Below are 23,429 nucleotides of genomic sequence, written 5' to 3' on the forward strand. Positions count from 1 at the left end.
ATAAATAGATCTGGTATTACTAGTATATAACAGATTCAAAAGTAAGCAATGCACTTCAGTTATATTTCGAGTTTCTTTATGTTACTCTTCATTTCAGTAAGGATGGCAGTTCCAGAGTATGCCATATGTTTCATATGCATTCTCAACCCTTCTGATGTACTTCAGTTACCTTCATGTTTCTTGTACTGTCTTTCTAAGCTAACATATAGACAATTCAGATAAGTGCTTGTATTTGAGTTACATTATTACTGTCCATGATATTACTTAGTTTCCTTATGATTGTATTTCTACCTTACATACTCAGTACATCAGTCGTACTGACGCCCCTTTCTCTTGGGGGATGCTGTATTTTCATGCCCGCAGGTATAGGTTGTTCGAGAAAAGACAGACATTAGTAGGACAACGGGTAGCAATTTTGAAGGCACTCCTTTGTTCCGGGGTTGCGAGTACAGGGGTATGTTTACTTTTATATATGGGTATGGCAGGGCCTTGTCCCGTTCTTATGTTCAGTTAAGCAGTTATTCTTATAAGTCTTGTAGACATGAATCCAGTGGTTTAGATATAGTTTGTATAGCAGTCATGTTAGGTCTTATCGGCCATCCAGTTGTATGAAATCCCTGTGTATAGTATGTTTCCCCTTTAAAGTTTTATTTATGATTTTAGTAGTTTATGTATGAGTAGGAGATAGCAGGTTAGTGGTAACCGGTGATTAGAGTCAGTTGCCCGTCGTGTCCCTAGGATGGGGTCGTGACAAAAATGGTATCAGAGCAGTTTAGTCCTAAGGGTGTCTACAAGCCAAATTAGGAGTCATCATTGCTTCTCATTCAGATCGTGCGATATAGCCATAGTATTCAGATCGTGCGATATAGCCATAGTATCAGAGTTTATTCAGCTAATAGAATGTTTTGATTACAGTGTGTGTGTGTGTGCTATTAGTAAAAGAGCTTCAGTTGCCCAGAAGGGCAAAATAGTAGCAGACGAGGGCACCAGTCAAGTGCCAGTAGCATGTATAGAGCAGAGCGAAACACATGGCGATGTTCGAGTTGAGTCTTTACAAACCCCTCCCCCTCTAGAGGAACTAAGATGGGTTGGAACTACTGCACCTTCCGTTCCTCCATCAGATACTCGGGGGCAGGATGTACGAGATGCCATCAGACTCTTGACTGAACTAGTAGTAGCTCAAGCTCACCGGGAGAATACCGATGTTTATGTTAGGGGAGTTGCTAGTACGAGAGTTCAGGATTTCCTAGAATTGGACCCTCCGGCTTATAGAGGATCCAGAATAGATGAAGAACCGCAAGACTTCATAGACAGGGTAAGCAGAACATTACGAGTTCTGCATGCTGCAGAAGCTGAGTCGGTAGAATTAGCCTCCTATCGCATGCAAGACCTTGCAGCAGGTTGGTATCATACTTGGCAATTATCCAGATGAACACATGCACCGCCAGCATCTTGGCAGGAATTCTCAGGGGCCTTTATTAAACATTACATGCTAGTAGAGACTAAACGAGCCAGAGTTGATAGTTTCTTGAATTTACGTTAGGGCAATATGAGTGCCAAAGAGTACGGCCTTCAGTTTAATTCCTTAGCAAGGTACGCCCCACTTATCGTAGCAAATATGGAGGATAGGGTACACAGATACGTAGTAGGTCTAGGACCACACTTGATAAATGAATGCATGACTACTGAGTTACAACCAGGCACGGACATATCCCGTATACAGGCCTATGCTGAAAACCTAGAAGTACGAAAAGAGCAACGACAAGCTGAGCGAGAATCAAATAGGAGTCAGTGTAAAAGGACTAGGTTCTCAGGGTCCTTTGGCGGGCCTTCAAGTAGTAATAGACAACCTGAGTTCAGACAGCCAGCGACCAACATGTCACATCAATTTATAGGGCCCAGATCTATACGTTCTGAGGCTAGTCAGAGTTCCGCAGCTTATGCATCACAATAGAGAAGTGTCTTTCGTCAGTCAGAACGAACCTTCCCACGATGTAGGAATTATCGTAGATTTCATGAAGGCCAGTGCCGTTTAGGCACTGACGGATGTTATATCTGCGGAGATCCAGACCATAAAATGCGAGATTGTACGCATAATGCTAGTGAGAGTGTGGTGCAACCAACGAAGTTTCTAGCCAGATAACTAGTGGCAACAAGCCCTTCTGGACAAGGTTCTCAGGTTTCAGCCAGACGAGGTAAACGTAGACCAGCAACATCCAGATCAGGTACATAATCTTGCTACCAGTCTTACATTATTTTAATTGTTGAACATTCGAGGACGAATGTTCCTAAGGGGGGAAAAATATTACACCCTGATTTTTTTTCCCGACTTTATTTATTATGTGGAAAGTATGATTTAAAAGGATTTGACGTGTTTAGAAATTTGTTTTACATGCCATATATACTATACTTTAATTATACGTTATGTATATAAGCCAAAAATGCCGTATTCGAAAAGTTGCCGCGATTTTGGTTAAGATACGGCATGTAACTAGATCACTTTGCGACCAGATTTTCTCCTAACATATGGAGCCTTTTGGGGATAAATTATACATGAAATCGAAGGCCTATGTATGTAGTTTCCATTTCTTCAGACCGTACATCAATACGACATCAGAGTGAAAAGTTATGAGCGTCCAAAGTAGGATTGCCGCAACGTCACTAGAGTATTACGCAAAAGCAGGCAGGTTACTAGGCCAACTTGCGGGCCAGTTTTCTCCCAATCCATAAGGAATTTGAAGAAGATTCAAACATGAAAGTTGGAGGTTGTTGAATCTAGTTTCCAGAACATTAAGCTGTTTGTTGATACGACGGCAAAGTAGAGAGAAACAAGAGTTCAAAGCAGGGTCACTCAAGTTGCCAAAAAGCAGTTTTGTCACCTACTAGTTTAGTGAGGAGGTGGCTTTTTATATGAGTTTGTTCTCAAGTTTTGCAGAACATATCTATCACCTCTTGAGACAAACAAGTCCCCAAATATTCTTTCATGTTCTCCTTGTAAATTATCCAAACAATTCAATAACTTTGGATAGAATAATTCATGCAAGACTCGAGAGGTGTGGGGGTGTTCATGTTGTATCTCCTACTTGAGTTTTAAGGAGCTTTTCTTGTTGAAGCCAACCTTAATTTGAAGGAAATCTTGCTGTAAGATTTCAAGAATTTTTTTTATGAGGATTTGAAGCAAAGAAAGTCTAAGGTATGTGAGGTTTAACTTCTTTCTTCATAGGCATGAGTTTTGTCAAGTTACAATTCATTTGCTTCATATGATTCTTGAGAAAATATTATTCAAGTATGAATCTTTCCTTGTCTTTATTAAGATATGAGCCTTGAAATTCAGCCATAATTCATTTATAAATCTCAATTTCAAGACTTTGTTGTATGTAAGGTTCACCTTTCTTCTTTGGAGACATGTACTTGCCAAATACGGTAAAATGGATCCATATGAATCCGATTGTGAGTTTTTCCTTGTTTCTGGATGAGTTGTGAGCTTTCAAACTCATTTATAATCTATTTTAGAAGCTTAATTTCATGTCTTGGTTGTGTTTGAATGGCCTATGCTTTATTGTAAGTTCAATACCCAGTTCACTGGAAACTCCACGTACTTGAGCTCTAAGGTTCGCAATTGAGTGCGTGCTGGCCATTGCTTGAGGTGTGCAACCCATTGTGGAGTGTAACGGAGCCTTTGAGGTCTGCAATTTTCTCTGGCCAGGAGTGAGTTTGAGGTTTGAAAAGGTCTGTTTATGTACCATGATCAGCCCGCAAGTCCACGATAGTTCCATTAAGCGACAATTATGTATATATGTGTGCATGGATAGTATGGATGTGTAAGTGTTTAGACACATGTAGATAGTGAATGTAGCATGTTCCGTATATTGGTTTAGCACTCTATGGTTATACATGAGATAGATATTTAAACTTTTAGATGCATATAAATATAGATGGTAACTGTTCAGACGCATAGCATTCAGATACATAGCGTTCAGACGCATGAGTGTTCAGACACATAGCGTTCAGACGCATGAGTGTTCAGACACATAGCGTTCAGACGCATTGAGATCGTTCAGACAGACATACATGTTTGAGCGTGCATACGCCATTAAGTGAGATAGCATTCAGACACTTATATAGATTATGATAGTATGTATATAGATATGAGAGACACCACATAAATAGATCTAGTATTACTGGTATATAACAGATTCAAAAGTAAGCAAGGCACTTCAGTTATATTTCGAGTTTCTTTATGTTACTCTTCATTTCAGTAAGGATGGCAGTTCCAGAGTATGCCCATATGTTTTATATGCATTCTCAGCCCTTCTGATATACTTTCTTTACCTTCTTATTTCTTGTACTGTCTTTCTAAGCTAACATATAGACAATTCAGATAAGTGCTTGTATTTGAGTTACATTATTACTGTCCATGATATTACTTAGTTTACTTATGATTGTTTTTCTGCCTTACATACTCAGTACATCGGTCGTACTGACGTCCCTTTCTCTTGGGGGACACTGCTTTTTCATGCCCGCAGGTACAGGTTGTTCGAGAAAAGACAAACATCAGTAGGACAACAGGTAGCAATTTTGAAGGCACTCCTTTGTTCCGGGGTTGCGAGTACAGGGGTATGTTTAGTTTTATATATGGGTATGGCAGGGCCTTGTACCGTTTTTATGTTCAGTTAAGCAGTTATTCTTCAAAGGCTTGTAGACATGAATCATGTGGTTTAGATATAGTTTGTATAGCAGTCATGTTAGGTCTTATCGGCCATCCAGTTGTATGAAATCCCTGTGTCTAGTATGTTTCCCCTTTAAAGCTTTATTTATGATTTTAGTAGTTTATGTTTGAGTATGAGATAGCAGGTGAGCGGTAACCGGTGGTTAGAGCCAGTTGCCCGTCGTGTCCCTAGGATGGAGTCGTGATAGTGCACCATGTGAATTGTGACTCCGTTGTTTCTACGGTGCTATGTAGTTACCTGATCTTACCTGTAACCTTGAATTTTGTAAGTACTTGAGCTATTGAGTTGTGATCCTTGCTAGAATCCATGTCTAGGATACATGTTTATCCTATTGAGACCCACTGAGGTTATTTCTGCTGTTGAGCTATCTACTTTCGTCGCATTATATACTTAGTCATACGCATTCATATGCATATCATATCTCAGTCTCTGTTACTAATTATTGATACAACACATCATTATTTTTGGGCTGATATTTCATGACATTGAGAGCCTGAGAGACTCGAGAGATTGATGATTGAGTGAGGACGAGGGCCTGATGGTGAGGATATATATGGGATCGGGCTGCACGCCACAACATGTTTTACTGATTTATGCCATGATTGGCTTGTTATAGCGCTTGGGCTGAAGGAGCCCCTCCGGAGTCTGTACATACCCTTAGTGAGCGCAGGTACCTACTGAGTGGGAGTGCCGAGTGATTGGGAAGATTGAGTGATTGTGAGGACTGAGTGGCTGTGAGGACTGAGAGACTGTGAGGATTGAGTGAATTTATACTCTGAGAGTATGCATATAGTTTTATTACTGAGACATGCATATGACATACAGTCATAGAGATGCATTTTCCTCATGTTGTACGGTATCACGTCATTCATGAATTCTCACATATATTGACATATGAGCATCGAGAGGTAGTTTATACTTGCTATCTGGAGAGAAAATGAAACATCATATTTACTATTGAAAGGATTTTTGGGAAAACTCACAGTTTTCAAACTTACTCGTATTTTCGACGATTTCGGTAAAAGAGTTGGGTTTCACTGATATACTTGAAAAGCGGAACTATTTTTTGGATAACTATGAAAAAGCTGAGCATTTTATCTCTAAGTTACTTCTTTATTTAATTTTTTTATGTTGTTATGAACTGTTGTTGGCTATTGGTGTTGGACCTGACCTTTGTTCAAGCTCGTCACTACTTTCAACCCAAGGTTAGGTTTGTTACTTATTGAGTACATGGGGTCGGTTGTACTCATGCTACACTTCTGCACCTTGCGTGCAAATGTTGACTGATGGTGTTGTTGTGTTCGTCGGGAGCTGGACTTGAAGACGTACCTACATTCTGGTTGTAGCTGCCTCTTGTTCATGGTAGCCTTAGATTCATAAAACTCTGTTTATGTAATTTTCGGACAGATGGTGTATTTATTTCATACTAGCTTTGTAAATTCTATTCTTAGAATCTCATGATTAGTACTATCAGGCCTTGGGGAATGTATAAGTTCGAATAATCTCTTCTATGTAATTGTTTTATTAATTTTATTGGAACTTGTTAGTTGTTAAAATTGTCTTACCTAGCGGGTTGGGTTAGCTGCCATCACGACTAGTTGGATTTTGAGTCGTGACACATTCGTAGGACAAAAATCAACGTGGTTTTGAAGAATGGTATGATGAACCCATTAACCGGGAATACTACAAATGATATTTGCTAAACATTTGGAATCTAACCGGTGAGTACGAACTCTAGATCTTGAAAGAGCAAGAATAACTTATGGCGGTGAAGGAGAAATTAAAAGAGGCAACAGAAGAAAATAATCAGTTGGAAGAAAAATTTCAGTAGTTGAAGCATAGAATAATGGGTGATAGTAACTAAACAAACACATAGATGCGTTAAGTGTAGTTTTTTATTTTTATGTTGTACGTGTCATGTATTATCTTTAATTTTTAACGAATTTAAATTAATGTTAAACTGTCTTATTTTTCTGTGTTCTAGTGTTAAACTAATAAATAACTCGAAAAATAAAAACACATGCGCAAATTATGTAAAACATCAATAATTTACTATTATGTATTTAATGTCATATATACAACTCAAAATACATATCAATAAGTCTCACAACCTGTATGCTTTAAAGCATTGGCTGGCCTGAGGCGCATCCCGTCCCGCCCAGCTACGTTATCAGGATTATCCTCATCACGTTGCCTCTTTATCGGAAGATGCGCTGCAGCATGATCGTCAATAAGGCTAATAGGCTCGATAGAAGCGGTTGATGGGCCATCAGTAACAAAACAACAATAACAACAACATACCCAGTATAATCCCACAAGTGGGGTCTGGGGAAGTAATGTGTACACAGACCTTACCCCTACTTGGGGAGGTGGAGAGGCTATTTTCGATAGACCCTCGGCTCAAGAGAAGAAGAAGAAGAAGAAGAAGAAGAAAGAGAAAGAGGGGGGAGAAAGACATATGAGGGAGACAAAAGACAATAAGGAAAAAGAGGAGAAAAAGTAGCATAAGATAGTACAATCAGGGAGCAACAATTTCTAGTAAAAGGGAGAAAGAGTAGCATCAAATAATAATAATCAAGGAGCAACAATTTCCAGTAGCAATTTACAAAAACACTGGACTTGTTTGCTAAGTACTAGATATAATAACAAACTAAAAGGAAGTAACATTCAACCAAAGTAACCACACAATGCTCTGTCGGAACATCTAGGGTGCACTAGAGTAGATGAAGGTTGTGATGTCTCATACCGATGTGATGTATCCCTATTTGTTCCCGAAAGATCCTCAGCAGCCCTCAGTGATGAGCCATAACTCAGTCGTCGCCCACTATGCACCTGTCGTATCGGACGATCAGCAGCAACCCTTGATGACTCTGGACGATTAGGAAAATACTGATCCTACTCATGTTGTGTAATGGCCGTGCCCGCGATAAACACTAGAGATGACGGGGTCAACTGTGAAGTCTCTGGTACAACTGAAGACTGAATGATGGCATATAATGAGGATCATCATATGGCTCAGGGTAGTCACCCGGCTGATCATCTCTAATATCCTCCACGGTTGCCTCAACGCCCCTTTGCTGGGGACCCCATCCTCGTTGACCACCACGACCACATGGGCCACCCCTTCCTCTCTGGCCACGCCTGCCACATCTACCACGTTCAGGGGCCACTTGTGTCCCATGATGGTACTCCTCAGGTGGCACATAAGCAACCTCGTATCCTAAGCGCGCATTCTCTTAGGCACGTCTAAATATGGCAGCAGCAAGATCAGTAACCCGACGGCCTAGCCCGTGCACAAATGTCGCTCCCTCGCTTATATGTTGTAGCATCTCCAGTCCCAACTGGTAGAACTGGTGTAAGACAATAGCCTGCATAGCATATAAAATATTAATTAAGGAAGGATGCTAAAGTAATATAACATTATAAGTAAGTATAACAAATAACATATCAGTGCCTCATGCCTCCCTGCGTATGGAACGTACCGACTACCAGCACGATGAACGGGATTCCCGATGAGAAGTTAGGTAACACTGCGATACCAACCCATTTACTCATGCTCCCCGTCCAAACGGTCAGGTGGAGGGTATGGCGGAATCAAGCCATACCTCTGGTCCGAATCCTCTATCTGGCCTTTAGCCAGGCCAAGTATGTATGGTCGACCTTGCGGCAATCATCCCGCTGGTAATGTGTGAAATGCCAAGTGGGCGGAATAGGTACAAGCTGTCGTCGACCAAACTTTCAAAGGAATCGCTCGGTGGCATGATGCTCGACTATATCGAGACATATAAGTGGGACCGAAGACATCCACATAGCTCGACCTCGGGAGAAATAATCTGGCAATCCAGCTATGAGCGCGTCGCTTTATGACCTCCATATGAACTATTTATTAAACACAAGAATCGTGAGTAAACGCAAGCCATATCAAGCCAGGCCAAGTAAACTTAAGTATATATGTACCCGAGCGCCTTCAAATAAATCCAACAAATCTCTGTAATAAGGGAGATAATGTCGAGCCTCGACCTCGCGGGTGTGGCCTCGCCTATCTACCCACCTCCTAGCTAGTGGGAGAAACAGTTGAGGTGGTGTATCTAGAGCTAGCGGTGGCAGAGGTGGCTGGAACCGCTCCCAGGCCCAAACCTAATATAGATTGTGGACGTAAAATGTAAGACATTTTTTACTATCTCTGTTATAATCATGAAAAGAACTGACTATGTTTTCACCTGCAGCAGCGGTATAAAACCGGCAACGTCTCTCACAGTGCCCATGGACGACCAGTATAGTTGCCTATAAAGGTAAGCTAGAACAACTGTAACCAGGTAAATTATCTAGCCGCTCCAGATGATGTAGAAATCGCAAGCTGACTAGGTTTTCCAAAGTGTTCGGGAATAGAATACCACCAAACATCATCAGCAGCAGCAGCCTTGTCTGCCGGTCGATATCCTTTAGAGGTGAGTCATCGATAATCTTCACGTGCAACGCCACCAGATGCTGCCTAACGAGTATCAGCTGCAATCGACTGGCACCACTAAACGCAATCCGCTCCGCAGGCTGGAAACCGGTAAGCCTCTACAACACATGAAGGTAATCCTCTCGCGTATAGTCCCTAAGAGCATGCAGGTAAGCTAGAGGTATACCATCAACAGGCAACCCAAAAAGAACCTCCACGTCCTCTAGCGTGATGGTAGCCTCGTCGATGGGTAGATGAAACGTGTGCATCTCCAGTCACCACCGCTCTATCATAGCCGTGATCAGGGCCTAGTGAACTGCAACCGACCGATCTCTATAATCCTGTAAAAACCCGTCCGCTGAAGGCGTCTAACTGTACGGGGATGTAGTGGGTGGTCCCTAATGAACTCCCACAGATCGTCTATACGTTTAGGTGGAAGGTCTGGGACAGACACTGCCCATCCCAGATGTGTGAAGACCTATGGCTGCCCTGGAGCAATAGTAGCTCTCGAGATGCAGGTCGGGGATGCACGTGGGGAAGCTCCATGACGATGTCTGTAAATTGAACAATATTAATTAAAGTATTTTTCTGTTTAATCGTTTAACATCTTTAAATATGTTGCGATATTTTTCATATTAATATTTATTCGATAAATTTTCTATATTATTACTTAGGTTGATACATTTTCTATATTATTATTTTCTATGTTATTTTTGTTACATTTTTGACTAAAATTCGGCAGGATTTTGTTTGAACTATCATCTTTTTTCAGCTATTTTTGGGTTATAAGAGAATTAAATAATTAATTTTCATAACTAATCATGATATATTTAATAACTATTCATATAAAAATACTTAGGTTGAATTTTTTTCAATATAACTGTTTTATATGTTAGTTTCTTATATTTTTTGACTAAAATTCAGGAGGGTTTTGTTTGAACTTTCATCTTTTTTTTTTCAGATATTTTTTATGTTATAAGAGAATTAAATATTTAATTCTTATAACTAATAAGATATTTTGGTAATTATTCATATAGCAAATACTTAGGTTGATAAATTTTCTGTATTAATATTTCATATGTTAGTTTTTAAAAAAAATTGACTAAAATTCTGCAGAGTTTTATTTGAAAAATCATCTTTTTTAGCTATTTTTGGGTTATAACAGAATTAAATAATTAATTATTATAACTAATAAGATATATTTAATAATTATTCATATAATAATACTTAGGTTGAAATTTTTTCTATATTATTGTTTTATATGTTAGTTCTTACATTTTTTGACTAAAATTCGGGAGGGTTTTGTTAGAACTATCTCTTCTTTTTTTTCCAGATATTTTTTGGGGTTATAAGAGAATTAAATATTTAATTTTCGTAACTAATAAGATAACTATCTACTAATACATTAAATCTATAATTGAGTACTATAACCGAGCTAGTTAACAAATGCACATAGTTTTTATTGTAGACTACAGAATCCTAAAGAGAACTAAAGTCACACTACTCTAAATGGCCATAAACAAAGTCAACTACCATAAGCTAAAATTTATTATCAGTTTTACCATGCAAACGGGCGCTACATAACAACTAAATGCATAACATAATACTAAAGGGCACTAAACAACAATAAAGTCACATAATATTATACGTACAACACTAAAATACATATAGCACTAATTATTTAATAACATAACAATATATATATTTTTTAAATTTTTTAAAATAAACTAATCCGGACATGACCAAGATATCAAGTGCAATCCCCAATTTCAAACGTAAAGGAAGCTGGCCTTTCAAAGAGGTCTTGCAAGTTAGAAATCAATTAGAATGCTTCAATGTTTATAGTTATTAGTTCCTTTTGTACTATCAAATGATTGTTTTACGCAAGACTTTGATAATAGGTTCCATGTACTTTTATTTTTTACGCACTTACATTTTGTGAGACCTCCAGACACATATTATTTTATTTTTAATTATCTTAATAAAAACACCACTAGGAAATCAGCCTAATGGTATATTAGCAAAAAAAAAATTAATCCGGATTAAAAAACAAAAAAAAAATTATATCACAAAAAAAGAATACAACACAGTAAAACCAACTAATTGTAATTGTTCAACCCATGCATTATATATAAATTGGTCATCAATTAATTTTTTCACCTATTTTAGTGGTATGAGTCCAAATAAACATTATTTTGGTTCCGGACTCCCTGAAAAATCTTATTGACATGCAGTCTTAGTTTTGGTAGATTAACTGGAAATTTATTTGCGGAAAATGTCCATAAATTTCTTGAGTCTCAGGGGCAATGTGACACTCCAATGTGTCCTTCCTATTCCCTTGTTGATTAGTTGTCACCGCATCGGGTGCTTGCATCATAGCTAATTGTCATGACCCGCCACATCATCATGCCACGTAGGTGCCACGTGGCATATATTTTTGCCATATGGAATGGTTACTTAAGTTTGGGACTAGATCTTGATGGAATATTCTAGAACTATGGAGAATTTCCTTGGAAATGTTCTAGATATTTATGCACTTGTAGGAAGGTTCTAGAGAATTATAGAGGTTTCCTTAGGAAGACCCTAGAACCCTATAGAATTGTTAGGAAAGTCCTTAGAAGATTCTAGCTATGTAGAATATTCTAGAGAAGTGACTTAGTTGTAAATTTGGAAGGACTTGTAGAACAATTATTATTTACATACTAGCCCCTAGGTGATTAGTATAAATAGGGGGCCATCCATTTGTAATTCATCAAGCAAACAATTCAAGTTCTCTCTTAATACAAAAGCTTCCTTTGGCAATTCTCATGTGTTCTAACGTTCCTTAGCGATCTTTAGTGTAGTACGGCTGACTTGGCATAGCAAGAACGTAAGTAAGTTGTGCAAGATCGTGAGCGAGTTGCCAAGTGCCGCACGCGCGCTTAATTTAAGACTAAGGACGTGACAACGTGGTATCAGAGCAAAGGTTATGACTAAGAAATGTTAGAAAGAATACAAGAGATTGCTATAAGGAAGTTTTGTAGGGAACCATGGTCAGAATTACCAAGGGCTTGGTACTTGCAAAAGGAAACAACGTGAAGGTCCCTAAGCGAAAGCAGTATCGCGGTGCACGGGACGCACGCGAGGTGGCAGACCGGTGGAAGCTAAGGGAGCTCCGACAGAGGCCACAATTCGGGAGTATGTGCGTGAGTTCACTGCCTTAATGCTGCAAATTCGGTCATTGTCCGAGGAATATTCCCTCTTCTACTTCATGGATGGGTTGCAAAGTTGGGCAAAGCGGAAATTAAGAAGACATCAAGTAGCCAACGTGAACGGGGCCATCAGAGTAGCCTAGTCACTTGTTGACTTCAAGAAGGAGCCTGCCAAGTCCAAAGAAGGCAACGCCAAGAGGGATGAGGGAGATCATGACGAGGACAACGGGAAATGCATACCCGAGGTATACAAGGGTAATGGCAAGGGGCCATCCCATAACGGACAGGGGTCCAAGAGAAACGGCAAGGGCCGGGAAAATGGTAGGGAGTACGTGCCTAAAGGAGGGTGCTACTTCTGTGAAGGATCACATCGGGCAAGTGAATGCTCAAAGTTGGGGAAGCTTGCAGCAATGATAGGGAACTTTGCTCAAGCACATAAGGACGACACAAGGGGAACTGCCTGCATTGGAGGGATGGGCTTGGAATCTAAGCCGAAAGTAAGGGATTCCAAAGCCTATCTTGGCACCATGCAAATGGAGCATGGTGGCAGCAAGAAAAGTTGGATGGACATAGTTGAAGAGGATGGCGAGTTACAAAGTGATGGCATGCTATCAGACTCAGACGATGCACCAAGCAGAGGGTTCAAGTTTGCCAGTAAGGCTGGACCACGGAGGGCAGCCAAATAGGGAGTAGAAGCATGGACTCGATGCTTGAGAAGCTGCTAGACTTGGTTGAGTCATGGGAAGATTCAGGCCAAGAGCAAGGAGGGGCATCCGATGGGCGGAGGATGGAGGCCATCATTGCTAGCCATCCAAAGTACAAACGCGTGAGAAGAAAGGTAGCTACTAGCCAGTAACTTGTGAAATGGGAAGGAGAACCGCTTCATAGGGCATCATGGCTAATAGACAAAGATTTCCGACGACGCCAAGGCGATGTACGCGCGTACGTGTCGATGCTTTGTGCCGAGGGCGGTACAAAATTGGGTGGGGGAGAGTGTCATGACCCGCCACATCATCATGCCACGTAGGTGCCACGTGGCATATATTTTTGCCATATGGAATGGTTACTTAAGTTTGGGACTAGATCTTGATGGAATATTCTAGAACTATGGAGAATTTCCTTGGAAATGTTCTAGATATTTATGCACTTGTAGGAAGGTTCTAGAGAAATATAGAGGTTTCCTTAGGAAGACCCTAGAACCCTATAGAATTGTTAGGAAAGTCCTTAGAAGATTCTAGCTATGTAGAATATTCTAGAGAAGGGACTTAGTTGTAAATATGGAAGGACTTGTAGAACAATTATTATTTACATACTAGCCCCTGGGTGATTAGTATAAATAGGGGGCCATCCATTTGTAATTCATCAAGCAAACAATTCAAGTTCTCTCTTAATACAAAAGCTTCCTTTGGCAATTCTCATGTGTTCTAACGTTCCTTAGCGATCTTTAGTGTAGTACGGCTGACTTGGCATAGCAAGAACGTGAGCAAGTTGTGAAAGATCGTGAGCGAGTTGCCAAGTGCCGCACGCGCGCTTAGTTTAAGACTAAGGACGTGACATAATGCTTATATAAGTTTAGGCAAAATTTTATGAATTATTATTATATAATATGACATAATATAGGCTAAGATTGCATGGATTAACAATATATGAATAATTAGAGTATTTAAAGATAAATTTGTTCTTGAAATAGGCAGTCTTTGAATAACAATCATTGTATAATTAGCAAAAATTACAAGTTTTTTTGTTACCGTGTTAGGTTGGCATTAATCGTCACGTATTCACATTTATTTATTTACCATAGAAAAGAAACCAAATGGGAAAAGACGATTTCACAATTAAAAGTGGGAATTTACTGATTCTTATGTTGCACAGTTTTATTTAAAGACAGGTTGAATTCCTACTCTTCTTTTCTTGATCAGTGAAAGTGCATAGCTGTATTATCTGAACCCTAGAAGACAAAACTACAAAATTGAGAGTGACTTATGAATCATGAGATTTCTTTGGCTAATTCAACCTTATAATTAATAGCGAAATTATCACACTTTCGTCATATGATTCAAACATTAAGCCATCAGGAAAACAATGAACTTAAGCTATATGGTTGCATATCACATACCTGCAGAAATAAAAGTCTTTGACCGTTTTTATTTTTTGATATATTGTAGAATTAAGGATACAAATATGTACATTAAGTATGCTGAATAATGCATTTATATGAACTGATCAAGATGCAAGGGTCATGCTCGGGCAACTGTCGAATGTGCAGGCCAGTATGTCCCTATAGTCTCGAGATATACTGAACGAGTCGTAAACTTTACCATCTCTGCTTTTTTTGTACTCAAACAACAGATTTGAATGATCAATTGCTGTCAACTTCACAAATCCATGGTCATAATCCCTGAAGATACTCCACGTAGTTTGGATGGGGGTAAAATCTGAAAGGCTTGCTCCAGCTCCTCCAGCAGCAACGTGTATAGTTCCATTCAAGGCGCCCTTATAAAAGTGCTTCTCATTGTTTGTACAAATATTCTGCAGTAAACAAGGAAGTGTTATCTTTGCATCAGTCAAATAAAAGAATGCGGAACCATTTTAATTAGTAAGAAATAAATGTAAATATGAAGGGTGGAAACATCCTAATATTTGCAGTCTGCTTTAACTAAACGTCGGATGATAGGCAAAAATAACATATGAAGATTTGCGCCTCCTTTGACAACAAATGAAAGAAGATCAAATTCGGAAGTTCAAAAATTACCTGGTAGATGGGACACGTCCGCTCATAGTTATGAACATGGCCAAAAATGGCTATATCAACTTTATACTTCTGCCAGAGTTTTTGAAGGCTTTCCCTACCCATAGGTTCTGCAAAAGATCCCTCATTAGCGTAAGAAGAATCTGAAGAATATCCTAGTACCCGATGAGCAAGGAAGATTAGCCATGGTTGTTTTTGTCTGTCTACAGATGCTAGACAATGTTCAATGAAGTTATATTGCTCGGTTCCCTCCCTCCAATCGTGTTCTGTATCAGCTATGCAAAACCGGAACATACCATAGTCTGTAGAATACCTGAGAGAAGAAAACAAGAATACTGAAACTAGTACAGTCAAACCTCTGTATAACTGCCTCGTTTGTTCCAGCATTTTTTTGTTGTTATACTGAAGTGCTGTTATACAGAGCATCAATTGTAACATAACATGAAAAATTGATTCCAAAGAGAACTTGACCGTTATAGTGAAGTATTGTTATATAGAATGATTGCTATAGAGAAGTTTGATTGTCGAACAAAAATATAAGTAGTGGATGGGGTAGATTCAGGATTTTGTCCTACTTTCGACTCCTATTTTATTTTCCCTTTTCTTTGGCTCATCAACTTTGTTTTTTCAAGGTAAAATCAGTTCTGCAAAGACGCTGTTTCAAAGCTAACAATCATTGAAGGAGAGCTCCCAAATTCACGGATCAGCTGAAATGGCATTTTTCAAAAGAATATATTCCATGAATAGAAAAAAGATTGGCTGTCACATATACGGTGAGATTCATAGTTGAGCAATGATGATATATCCCAAGAGTCGGAAAAAAAAAACACTACAGAAATGAAATAATCAGATAGGTAAAGTCACCATACCAGAACTTATCCCTGTTCTCTGTGGGGACGTAAAACATATTCTGAACTAAAACTCCACATTCTCCACCTGAATCCATATTGCCATAAAATGAGCCCGTACCAGGCCAGTCGCGCTCATGGTTGCCACTGCAGAATGAAGTTAAAGAATCACCACAAAGCAAGCAGAAAATTCTTAAACGTTCAACAAGGTTCTCCTAATTAGAACTGCAGTGTACCTAGCAAGCATATAAGGTATAGTTGAAGCAATTGGCTCAATCTGCGAAGTAAACTGATCCCACTGTGAAATGTAGCCGTTGGCATAACAGATATCACCAATGTGGAACACTATATCAATGTTTTTTAAATCATTAATAAGCTGATTGGTAGTGTTAAGAGCGCCAGGTTGAAATTGATTATATTCATTGGAGCCATCAGCTTCATCCTGTAGTGCGTAAAGATAAAGCAGATCAATACAAGATCAACCTGATTAGAATAGTTAATTTTCAGAATGCTTAACCAGTTGTTTGGAACTATGATTTTGTAAGGAAGGCAAACACATAACGAAAAATACCACGAAAGTTGAATTTAGTGCTTGAACGAGGAAAATGTAATTTGAATAAACTGTTTTACTTGTCTTGTTTCCAATTTTATCCAAAAAAGAAAGAACTACCAAATTAACATCTACTTTTTACTACAGAGTTTCTGGTAATAATCTAAAAGTTACAGAGATGATTAGAATTACTTTAAAAACTTGAGGCAAGGCTACAAACTGAACTAGTTGAACATATAGGCACGAAATGAATCAATGATCACAATTCTCTGTGCTTTTAGACACTCGTATATTTAAGTAGCGACATCATAACTCACAACTATGACAACTAACAGTCCTAACTAGTTGATCTATCCGTCTTGAGTCCGAAAAATCGGATATGGGTGCACCACAATTGAGTACTTACCTAGAAGTGCCAGACTAGTGCGAATATCGTCATTTTCTTTTTCCCCATTCTCTCACCTTCCTCAGAAAGGTGCTTACCCTCAAAATAATTTGAAAATTTTGCATTCTTATGCTACTTTGCTATTGAGAAAAAGCTTTTTTCTGGCCTCTCTTCCCCGTGAACTTGACAATCCAAATGGAAAGATAACAAAAGGTTCAAAATTAGTACTCAATAAAATAACATGTAGCAACATAAAAGGAATGCAAATTTATGTGAAAGGATCAAAATTAAAGGTTATAGCAATGTAACTAAATCTGAAGATGTTACCTTTCCCATGTCCCCAAAAATGACAACACGTTGTAGAGAATTTTCGCCGGGATAAGGAGATGATTTAAACTGATACATCTGACTCCAAATATACGTGTCATTGAAGAATCTATGACCAAGCTTGTAGGTATACCTGCAAAGACCAAAATACAGTGTGATCCTGAATTTCACGTACTAAAACAACAAAACATAACACTCGCAGTTCTATAAAAAGTACTAGCTCCAACTCATCTATAAATACAATGAAGTCAATTTTCGTTTTGGAAGTATAACATTTTGACATGGAGTTTTGGAATATTAAGTGAAATCCAAAGCTCCCCTAATGGAAGATAGAAATACACCTGCCCGAGAACAGTTTTCAATGTTCGCTCATCTCTGGAAGAATGAAAACATGTATGCCAAATTTATACACAGTTGTCGCACGCATGGATAGAAAACATACAGCGAGTTTGGCCATAGTTCTTTTAGAAAACTAGTGTGGATGAATCCAGGATCACGCCATCCAACAGTTCGTGCTGGTGCTCCTGCAAGTGGCATCATATTTGAGAAATAGCAGTCACGATCCACCTTAACATTTGACACAATTAGATAACATGCTTTGTAGGATATGTTGATTCTCAAGGTAATATATGGTTCAAGAATAGTTTCTGTATAACAAGCATAGAAAGTGATCTACTGCTTTGAATATGTCAAAATTATATGAACTATGTCATACCTATGTTTTACCTATGATTATTCTTCATGCTAGTTCTCTAATAACTAATCAGTTCGCTCTATCCAATTAACTCCAGTAAGCGTGTTAGTCATGATTACCCATAAACATCCTCAAATGTAAGAGATTTCAACGCACCACACATGCTGCTACGATCAAATGTCAATGTTCCTGCTGGAATATGCCCCTTCTGTCCTCCCTTTCGACCCCATTCCACGAAAGGTTCTGCTTCATTGATTCCATATCCACTTGTCCACGTCACAGTCATCTGAAAGTCCAAAGAAGGTTGTTTCCTCAATTTGTTAGTGTGAAACATTTAAACACAGTTGACTACAACCTAGTCCATAAAAGCTAATTTCCGATACAATTAACAAGGCACTGATACTGCAAAAAGGATCCTGCCTACAGAAATTAAAAATAAATATTAAGCTGCCGAAAGCTTATTTTGACCTCTGTTTGCAGGGAAAGAAGCACTTACTTCATCCCATGTCTTTCCTTGTGCTAAGCGTGGGTATACTGGTGCATTTGGATTTGCAAAGGCAACTATGTTTGATACTGCAACCAGCTTTGGCTGTTGGATAAGGAGATAAATTAAGATAAAATGAGATTATTACGAAGTTATATGTTATATAAAAACACTGCAGAAACAGAAAAGTGAAAGAGGAATAGAAGGAAATCCACACGCACAAAGAAACAGATGAAAGAGACGATTCATACAGTTGTAGAGATCGATACAATGAACATAGCCACAAAACAAAAATGGTAATGTTCTGACAGAAACTACTCTATTTAGGTTGCGAAGTTTTGAAAGCTCAAAAGCTTGCAAAATTGAATTCAAAGAAAAAGTGGATCAGGAAATTATTTAACTTGTCTACAAAAGGAAGAAAATCAAGATAAAAGAGAAAGTTTGGTCCAGATAAATTTTTTTAAGTGATTGAGATAATTTAACTTGCGAGTTAGATGTTCTTGAAGAAAAGTACATAGTAGTGATGGAAAAATAGATAAATAAACTTGCACTCAGAGCAAAATTATAAACTCTGGACAGAATTGACAAGGGTGAGAAGGCTATGAATATACACTGAAGAGTCCACCAGAAAACAAGGCAAAAGAAAAGTCTGATCTCTGGTTAATCAATTGAAGCTTCAGTGATCCTTTCCCTGTGTCTTTGTAGCGAAGGCTCGAGTAATTGGCATATTTATACTGCAGGAAAAAAAGGCAAGTATGGGACAGCCATGGTTACTCGTTATCCTTTCATCGAAGAGAAATTTCTGGATCCAAATCTACTGAAACCGAGTAAGAACACCAACCTTTATAGGTGCTGTACACAAGAATGGTGGAAATGTTCTTGGATTATCAGGGAAGCAGCTAGATGCACTAGCCAAAAGTAAAAGTCATTGTTATGCGTCAGAATCACAGATTAAAGCCTCCATATTCACAAGATGTCACTAAAACTTCACTAGTTATATTCTCAAAGGGACTAGGATTTTAGTTTTAACTCAAATGTTTAGGTAGCTGTTCATTTAGGAACAAGATTTGATTTATGAACTTCTAGTCATAAAATAGTACCAAAGAGTACGAGGAAAACATGAAAGCTGTTGATAAGTAGGAAATCATACTGGTTGTTTTAGCAAATAATTACTAAACCAATCAAGGATAAATTAATAGGGTGAATCTTAGTTGAACTTAATAAATCCTAGATCAAACAAAACAGAGTTCTTGTACGACGAGTTAGGGTTAAGAACATTAAATAGCGAATTTAATATGCTATGATTGGCAAGACATGTAATATCGTAAATGTATAATAAATGCGAGAATGATAAGGGTTGTAGTGTAAAGGAATCGTCACCCAATGATTGTGTGATTGGGTGTTTCCTTTCTCTGACGACGTGGAAATGTAAGTAATCAATCCGAGTTATGGGATCTTGAGATTTGTGGATAAAGATTGTACAACATGTGCTTGAATAAAGAGAGTAAGACCACTCTTTCGTATATTCTTCTCTCAACTTTACAATATGTCTCATTTCTCAAAATGGGCAGATCCCCATTTGTTCCTCATCTCCTCCTATTTATAAGGGACATTCCCCAAAAAACCCTAAAAAGTACAACATAAAGAATATCCAAAGGAATATTCTTCTTGTCTATTTCTAAGTTTAAGTTACTGTTACTATCCTATATCAGCTGCCCGCGTCTAGTCGTCTGCTTTCATTTGGACGGCAGTCAATCTTTGTATCGTGGTCAACCCCGTCCTATGTTTTGCTTATCCGTTATCATGGTTACCAAATTTGGACCTATACACTGGTAAGTAAAATGATGCAGTTCAACTTTTTAATATCAAATTCACTTTGTATTGCCAAATATGTCATTTATCAAGAATTCAAGACCATGCAATAGTTTGATTAAAAACTGATAACTGCATGAAATTTTACCTGAAATTGCCTGGAGAAAATACCCCAATCCAATCATCGGCTGAGGGATTTGAAATGCTATACTCTAGAACAACCCATTCTTTGTTTTCGCCCTGCAATTTGAAGGGAAAATTTAACAATGAACGGGAAAGAATTAGTATAATCTCATTTACAAATCTAGACCATAGATGCCATTGTTTATTAAAGAACACAGGAAATTCGGCTCCTTTCCTTGCTTGAGATATTGCTTCATGCATCAACTAGTTTTTCCTGAGTGTGTATACATTCTATAAGAAAAGCTATGAGAGCTTACATTAACCCCAAGAACTGAAGGAGTGGCTCTAATAGAAGCATGAATGTCAAGGGCAAGTATGGTCTTATGAATGGCAATCTTTGAAAGAGGCTGCTCCCCATGACATGTTACCCCTCGACGGCTAACCAGAGTCAACATAAGTGAAAGTAAAGCTACTAAAGTTCCCATTGCATCCAGCGCAAAATCTGAAACCAACAACAACAAACCTAGTATATTCCCTCAGGGGGTAGTGTGTATCAGACCTTACCCCTACCTAGTGAAGATAGAAGCGCAAAATCTGAAACCAATGAAAAAGTATCGATTAGAACAGAAAATCAAGGAAAAATGACGTATCCAGTAATGAAGATAAGATGTCTTTCGAAATTTAATAACATAATAAAACAAGTATAGCAACACTAGGTGTATAACTAGCTAATTGAATCATTTATGCCTTGCATATAATCATGAAACCAAGTTCAACTCCCTGCTTGAACCCCAAAAAAAGAATATAACAGATGCTAAGAACTTCCCTAAAAATTATCTTTTGCAAGCATGGTCAGTTCCAAACAAGGATACAGAAGGAGAATGTTGATAGCTAAGTTCAAAAATAGTCTTAACTATACCCAATCATTGATGCTCCCACCTCAATTATCTCAATAACACACTTAACATGGAGTGATATCTTCTGCTCTTAGACAAAATTGCATAGGTTTACCCAAAATGCCTCAAACTATTAAGAATATCCTCACATATGATTGCAGACGATTCATATAGTTGACTACAACTAGTTTGGGATTGGTTATAATTACATTGATTGATCTCAATTATCTCAAAGACACTCTTAACATAGTGTGATACCGTCAGCTTTAAGACAAAATTACATAGGCTTACCAAAAATGCCTCAATCTATTAAGACTATCCTCGCATCTAGTACTATTTCTTTTGTCGATCGTACTTTTAATTTGTGACTTTGTATGGACATTAACGGAAAATGTCTGACTAAAATCATGACCAACCATTATGTCTGTATCCAACAAAGCAAATACATACAGCAATATATCAGCAAGTTTGGTATCCAAGAAAATCTGAAAACAGTAATTTCAATAGAAAAAGGAAGAATAGAAAACTAACCTTAAACTACTTGGAATTTGAATAAAGTTCAAGATACAAATTTAAGTAGCACGTGGGAACAAATCCATAAAGCTAAAGTTTTATGTTGATTTTAGCAGCTTAATTTAGGGGAGCAAGAAAAGCTTAGAATTTAAGGGGAAGCTCCAGTCCATTACGTGTTTTCTCGAAGATAATGAATTGATTATTGTCTTATTCATAATGATTGTGACATCTTATGATTCCAAAGAATTATTCTTGGAATAATCACTTTGTACTTCTGTGTTGCAGAAGTGTAGCTGAACGATGATAGGACGAAATATATACCGGTATAGTTTGACTCGATTTAAAAAAAAAGAAAACTTTTGAAAATTGTGGTTTTTAAGCAGTCGTTTGGTATGCCAGATAAGGTAAAACTAAGCATGATATTAAATTTATACTATGTTTGGTTGATGGTATAAATTTATTTCGAGATATTTATACCGTCAATCAAATATAGTATTGACTCAGTATTAGACTTAATTTAGATATCCATCTTATCCCACCTTATCTCATAAAACATGGTATTATTTTATCCCACCTCCATGGTGGGATAAATTAGTCTAGGGTTATAATCCCTATACTAGAAATAATTTAGTCTGCATACCAGACGACTCCTAAGGGGTAAAAGCTTTGTGGGTTATGACATTTGTGTGTGTTTGACCAAAAAATATAGATCTTGGTTCAACTAATTAAATTTATACAAATGAGGGTCAATCATAGTTAACAATGATATACCAAGGATGAAATTCTTGGAAGTGCAATAAACAATATGTAGATATATTTCAATAGCAACGGCTACACATAATCAATATTTAAGGAGTCAAATAAAATAATGAAGCATTAAATAGTGATGAACAGCAATAAATGGCATTTATGTAAATATAACAAACGAGTCACCCAAGAAATAAAGGAATTAGTGAATGTTTTCTCTGATAATGATGAGCGATGGATAAGCCTTTGAATATATGAGCTATTCTCGGATCTAGTAGAAAAGTGTGGACAAGAATCTTAGTGTAAAGGTTGTTTTTGTATGCTTGCAATAAGATTCGATTCTCTCTTTTAAAGTCAAAGTGTATTTTACAAAATGAATATCACATATCCTCTATCATTGTGTCTCTTTCCTTTTTATAGGGAAAATGTTTCTAGAAACCATAACAATACAAGTGCAGAGAATATCCGCTGAAATATTATCCTTCAGGTCCTATTTTAAAGCTAGTCGTTATAACTCTGTCAAAGGCATGCGACCTCGGCATCGATTATTGACGACTCATCGACTTCGATCTTTGCTGACTCTTCGACCACGGCCTTCATTGTTGATTAGATCACTTCGACCCATGGCGCCCTGGAGATTCTTTACCGATATCATTTTCACATATATTCTAGAGATAGATTTTGACCCATATAGTTAGTCCCTGCACTTATTGAGGTCGGTTTTTCGGACGGGTTCGATGAGCTGATCATGTTGGTGGTGGTTGAGCTAATCAAGAGGGCTGCACGGGTCGTGGTTATTATGATGAGCATGTGACGTGGCCCTCTGTGAACCGCACATTTTAAAATGCTTCGAATTTTCCGGGCGATTCGTTGGAGTTATATCATCCACAAGCCAGGATGACATCATAACATCATGCGTCATTATGACGCATG

The 23,429-nt window shown here is 38.1% G+C and overlaps 1 protein-coding gene across 2 annotated transcripts; it reads right to left on the minus strand.

Moving 5' to 3' along the window:
* Positions 1-14,451: 14,451 nt before the first annotated feature.
* LOC109206702 (probable inactive purple acid phosphatase 1) lies at positions 14,452-22,025 on the minus strand. Of its 2 annotated transcripts, none has more exons than XM_019369555.1 (13): positions 21,768-22,025; positions 20,658-20,934; positions 20,366-20,457; positions 19,247-19,313; positions 19,017-19,139; positions 18,418-18,510; positions 18,078-18,207; positions 17,670-17,751; positions 17,228-17,360; positions 16,202-16,407; positions 15,987-16,112; positions 15,121-15,430; positions 14,452-14,897 (listed from the first exon to the last, which is right to left on the minus strand). In XM_019369555.1, exons 2-13 carry the CDS (start codon positions 20,823-20,825, stop codon positions 14,592-14,594), a joined length of 1,836 nt encoding a protein of 611 aa, XP_019225100.1. In that variant the 5' UTR covers positions 20,826-20,934; positions 21,768-22,025; the 3' UTR covers positions 14,452-14,591. The 2 variants fall into 2 exon arrangements, with proteins under 2 accessions (XP_019225100.1, XP_019225101.1); XM_019369556.1 differs by lacking the exon at positions 21,768-22,025 and adding an exon at positions 21,528-21,644.
* Positions 22,026-23,429: the final 1,404 nt, after the last annotated feature.

Source organism: Nicotiana attenuata, unplaced genomic scaffold, assembly GCF_001879085.1.
Source record: "Nicotiana attenuata strain UT unplaced genomic scaffold, NIATTr2, whole genome shotgun sequence".
NCBI lineage: Eukaryota > Viridiplantae > Streptophyta > Magnoliopsida > Solanales > Solanaceae > Nicotiana > Nicotiana attenuata.

Bases quoted from the DNA above. Each gene is read 5' to 3' on its own strand.
- LOC109206702 (XM_019369555.1), bottom strand. From the start codon at position 20,825: ATGGGAACTTTAGTAGCTTTACTTTCACTTATGTTGACTCTGGTTAGC. The intron at 17,752-18,077 runs GTGCGTTGAAAT...TGCCACTTGCAG, and splicing joins TGATCGTAGCAGCATGTGTG to GAGCACCAGCACGAACTGTT. The intron at 17,361-17,669 runs GTATGTTTTCTA...TGGTCTTTGCAG, and splicing joins GAACTATGGCCAAACTCGCT to GTATACCTACAAGCTTGGTC.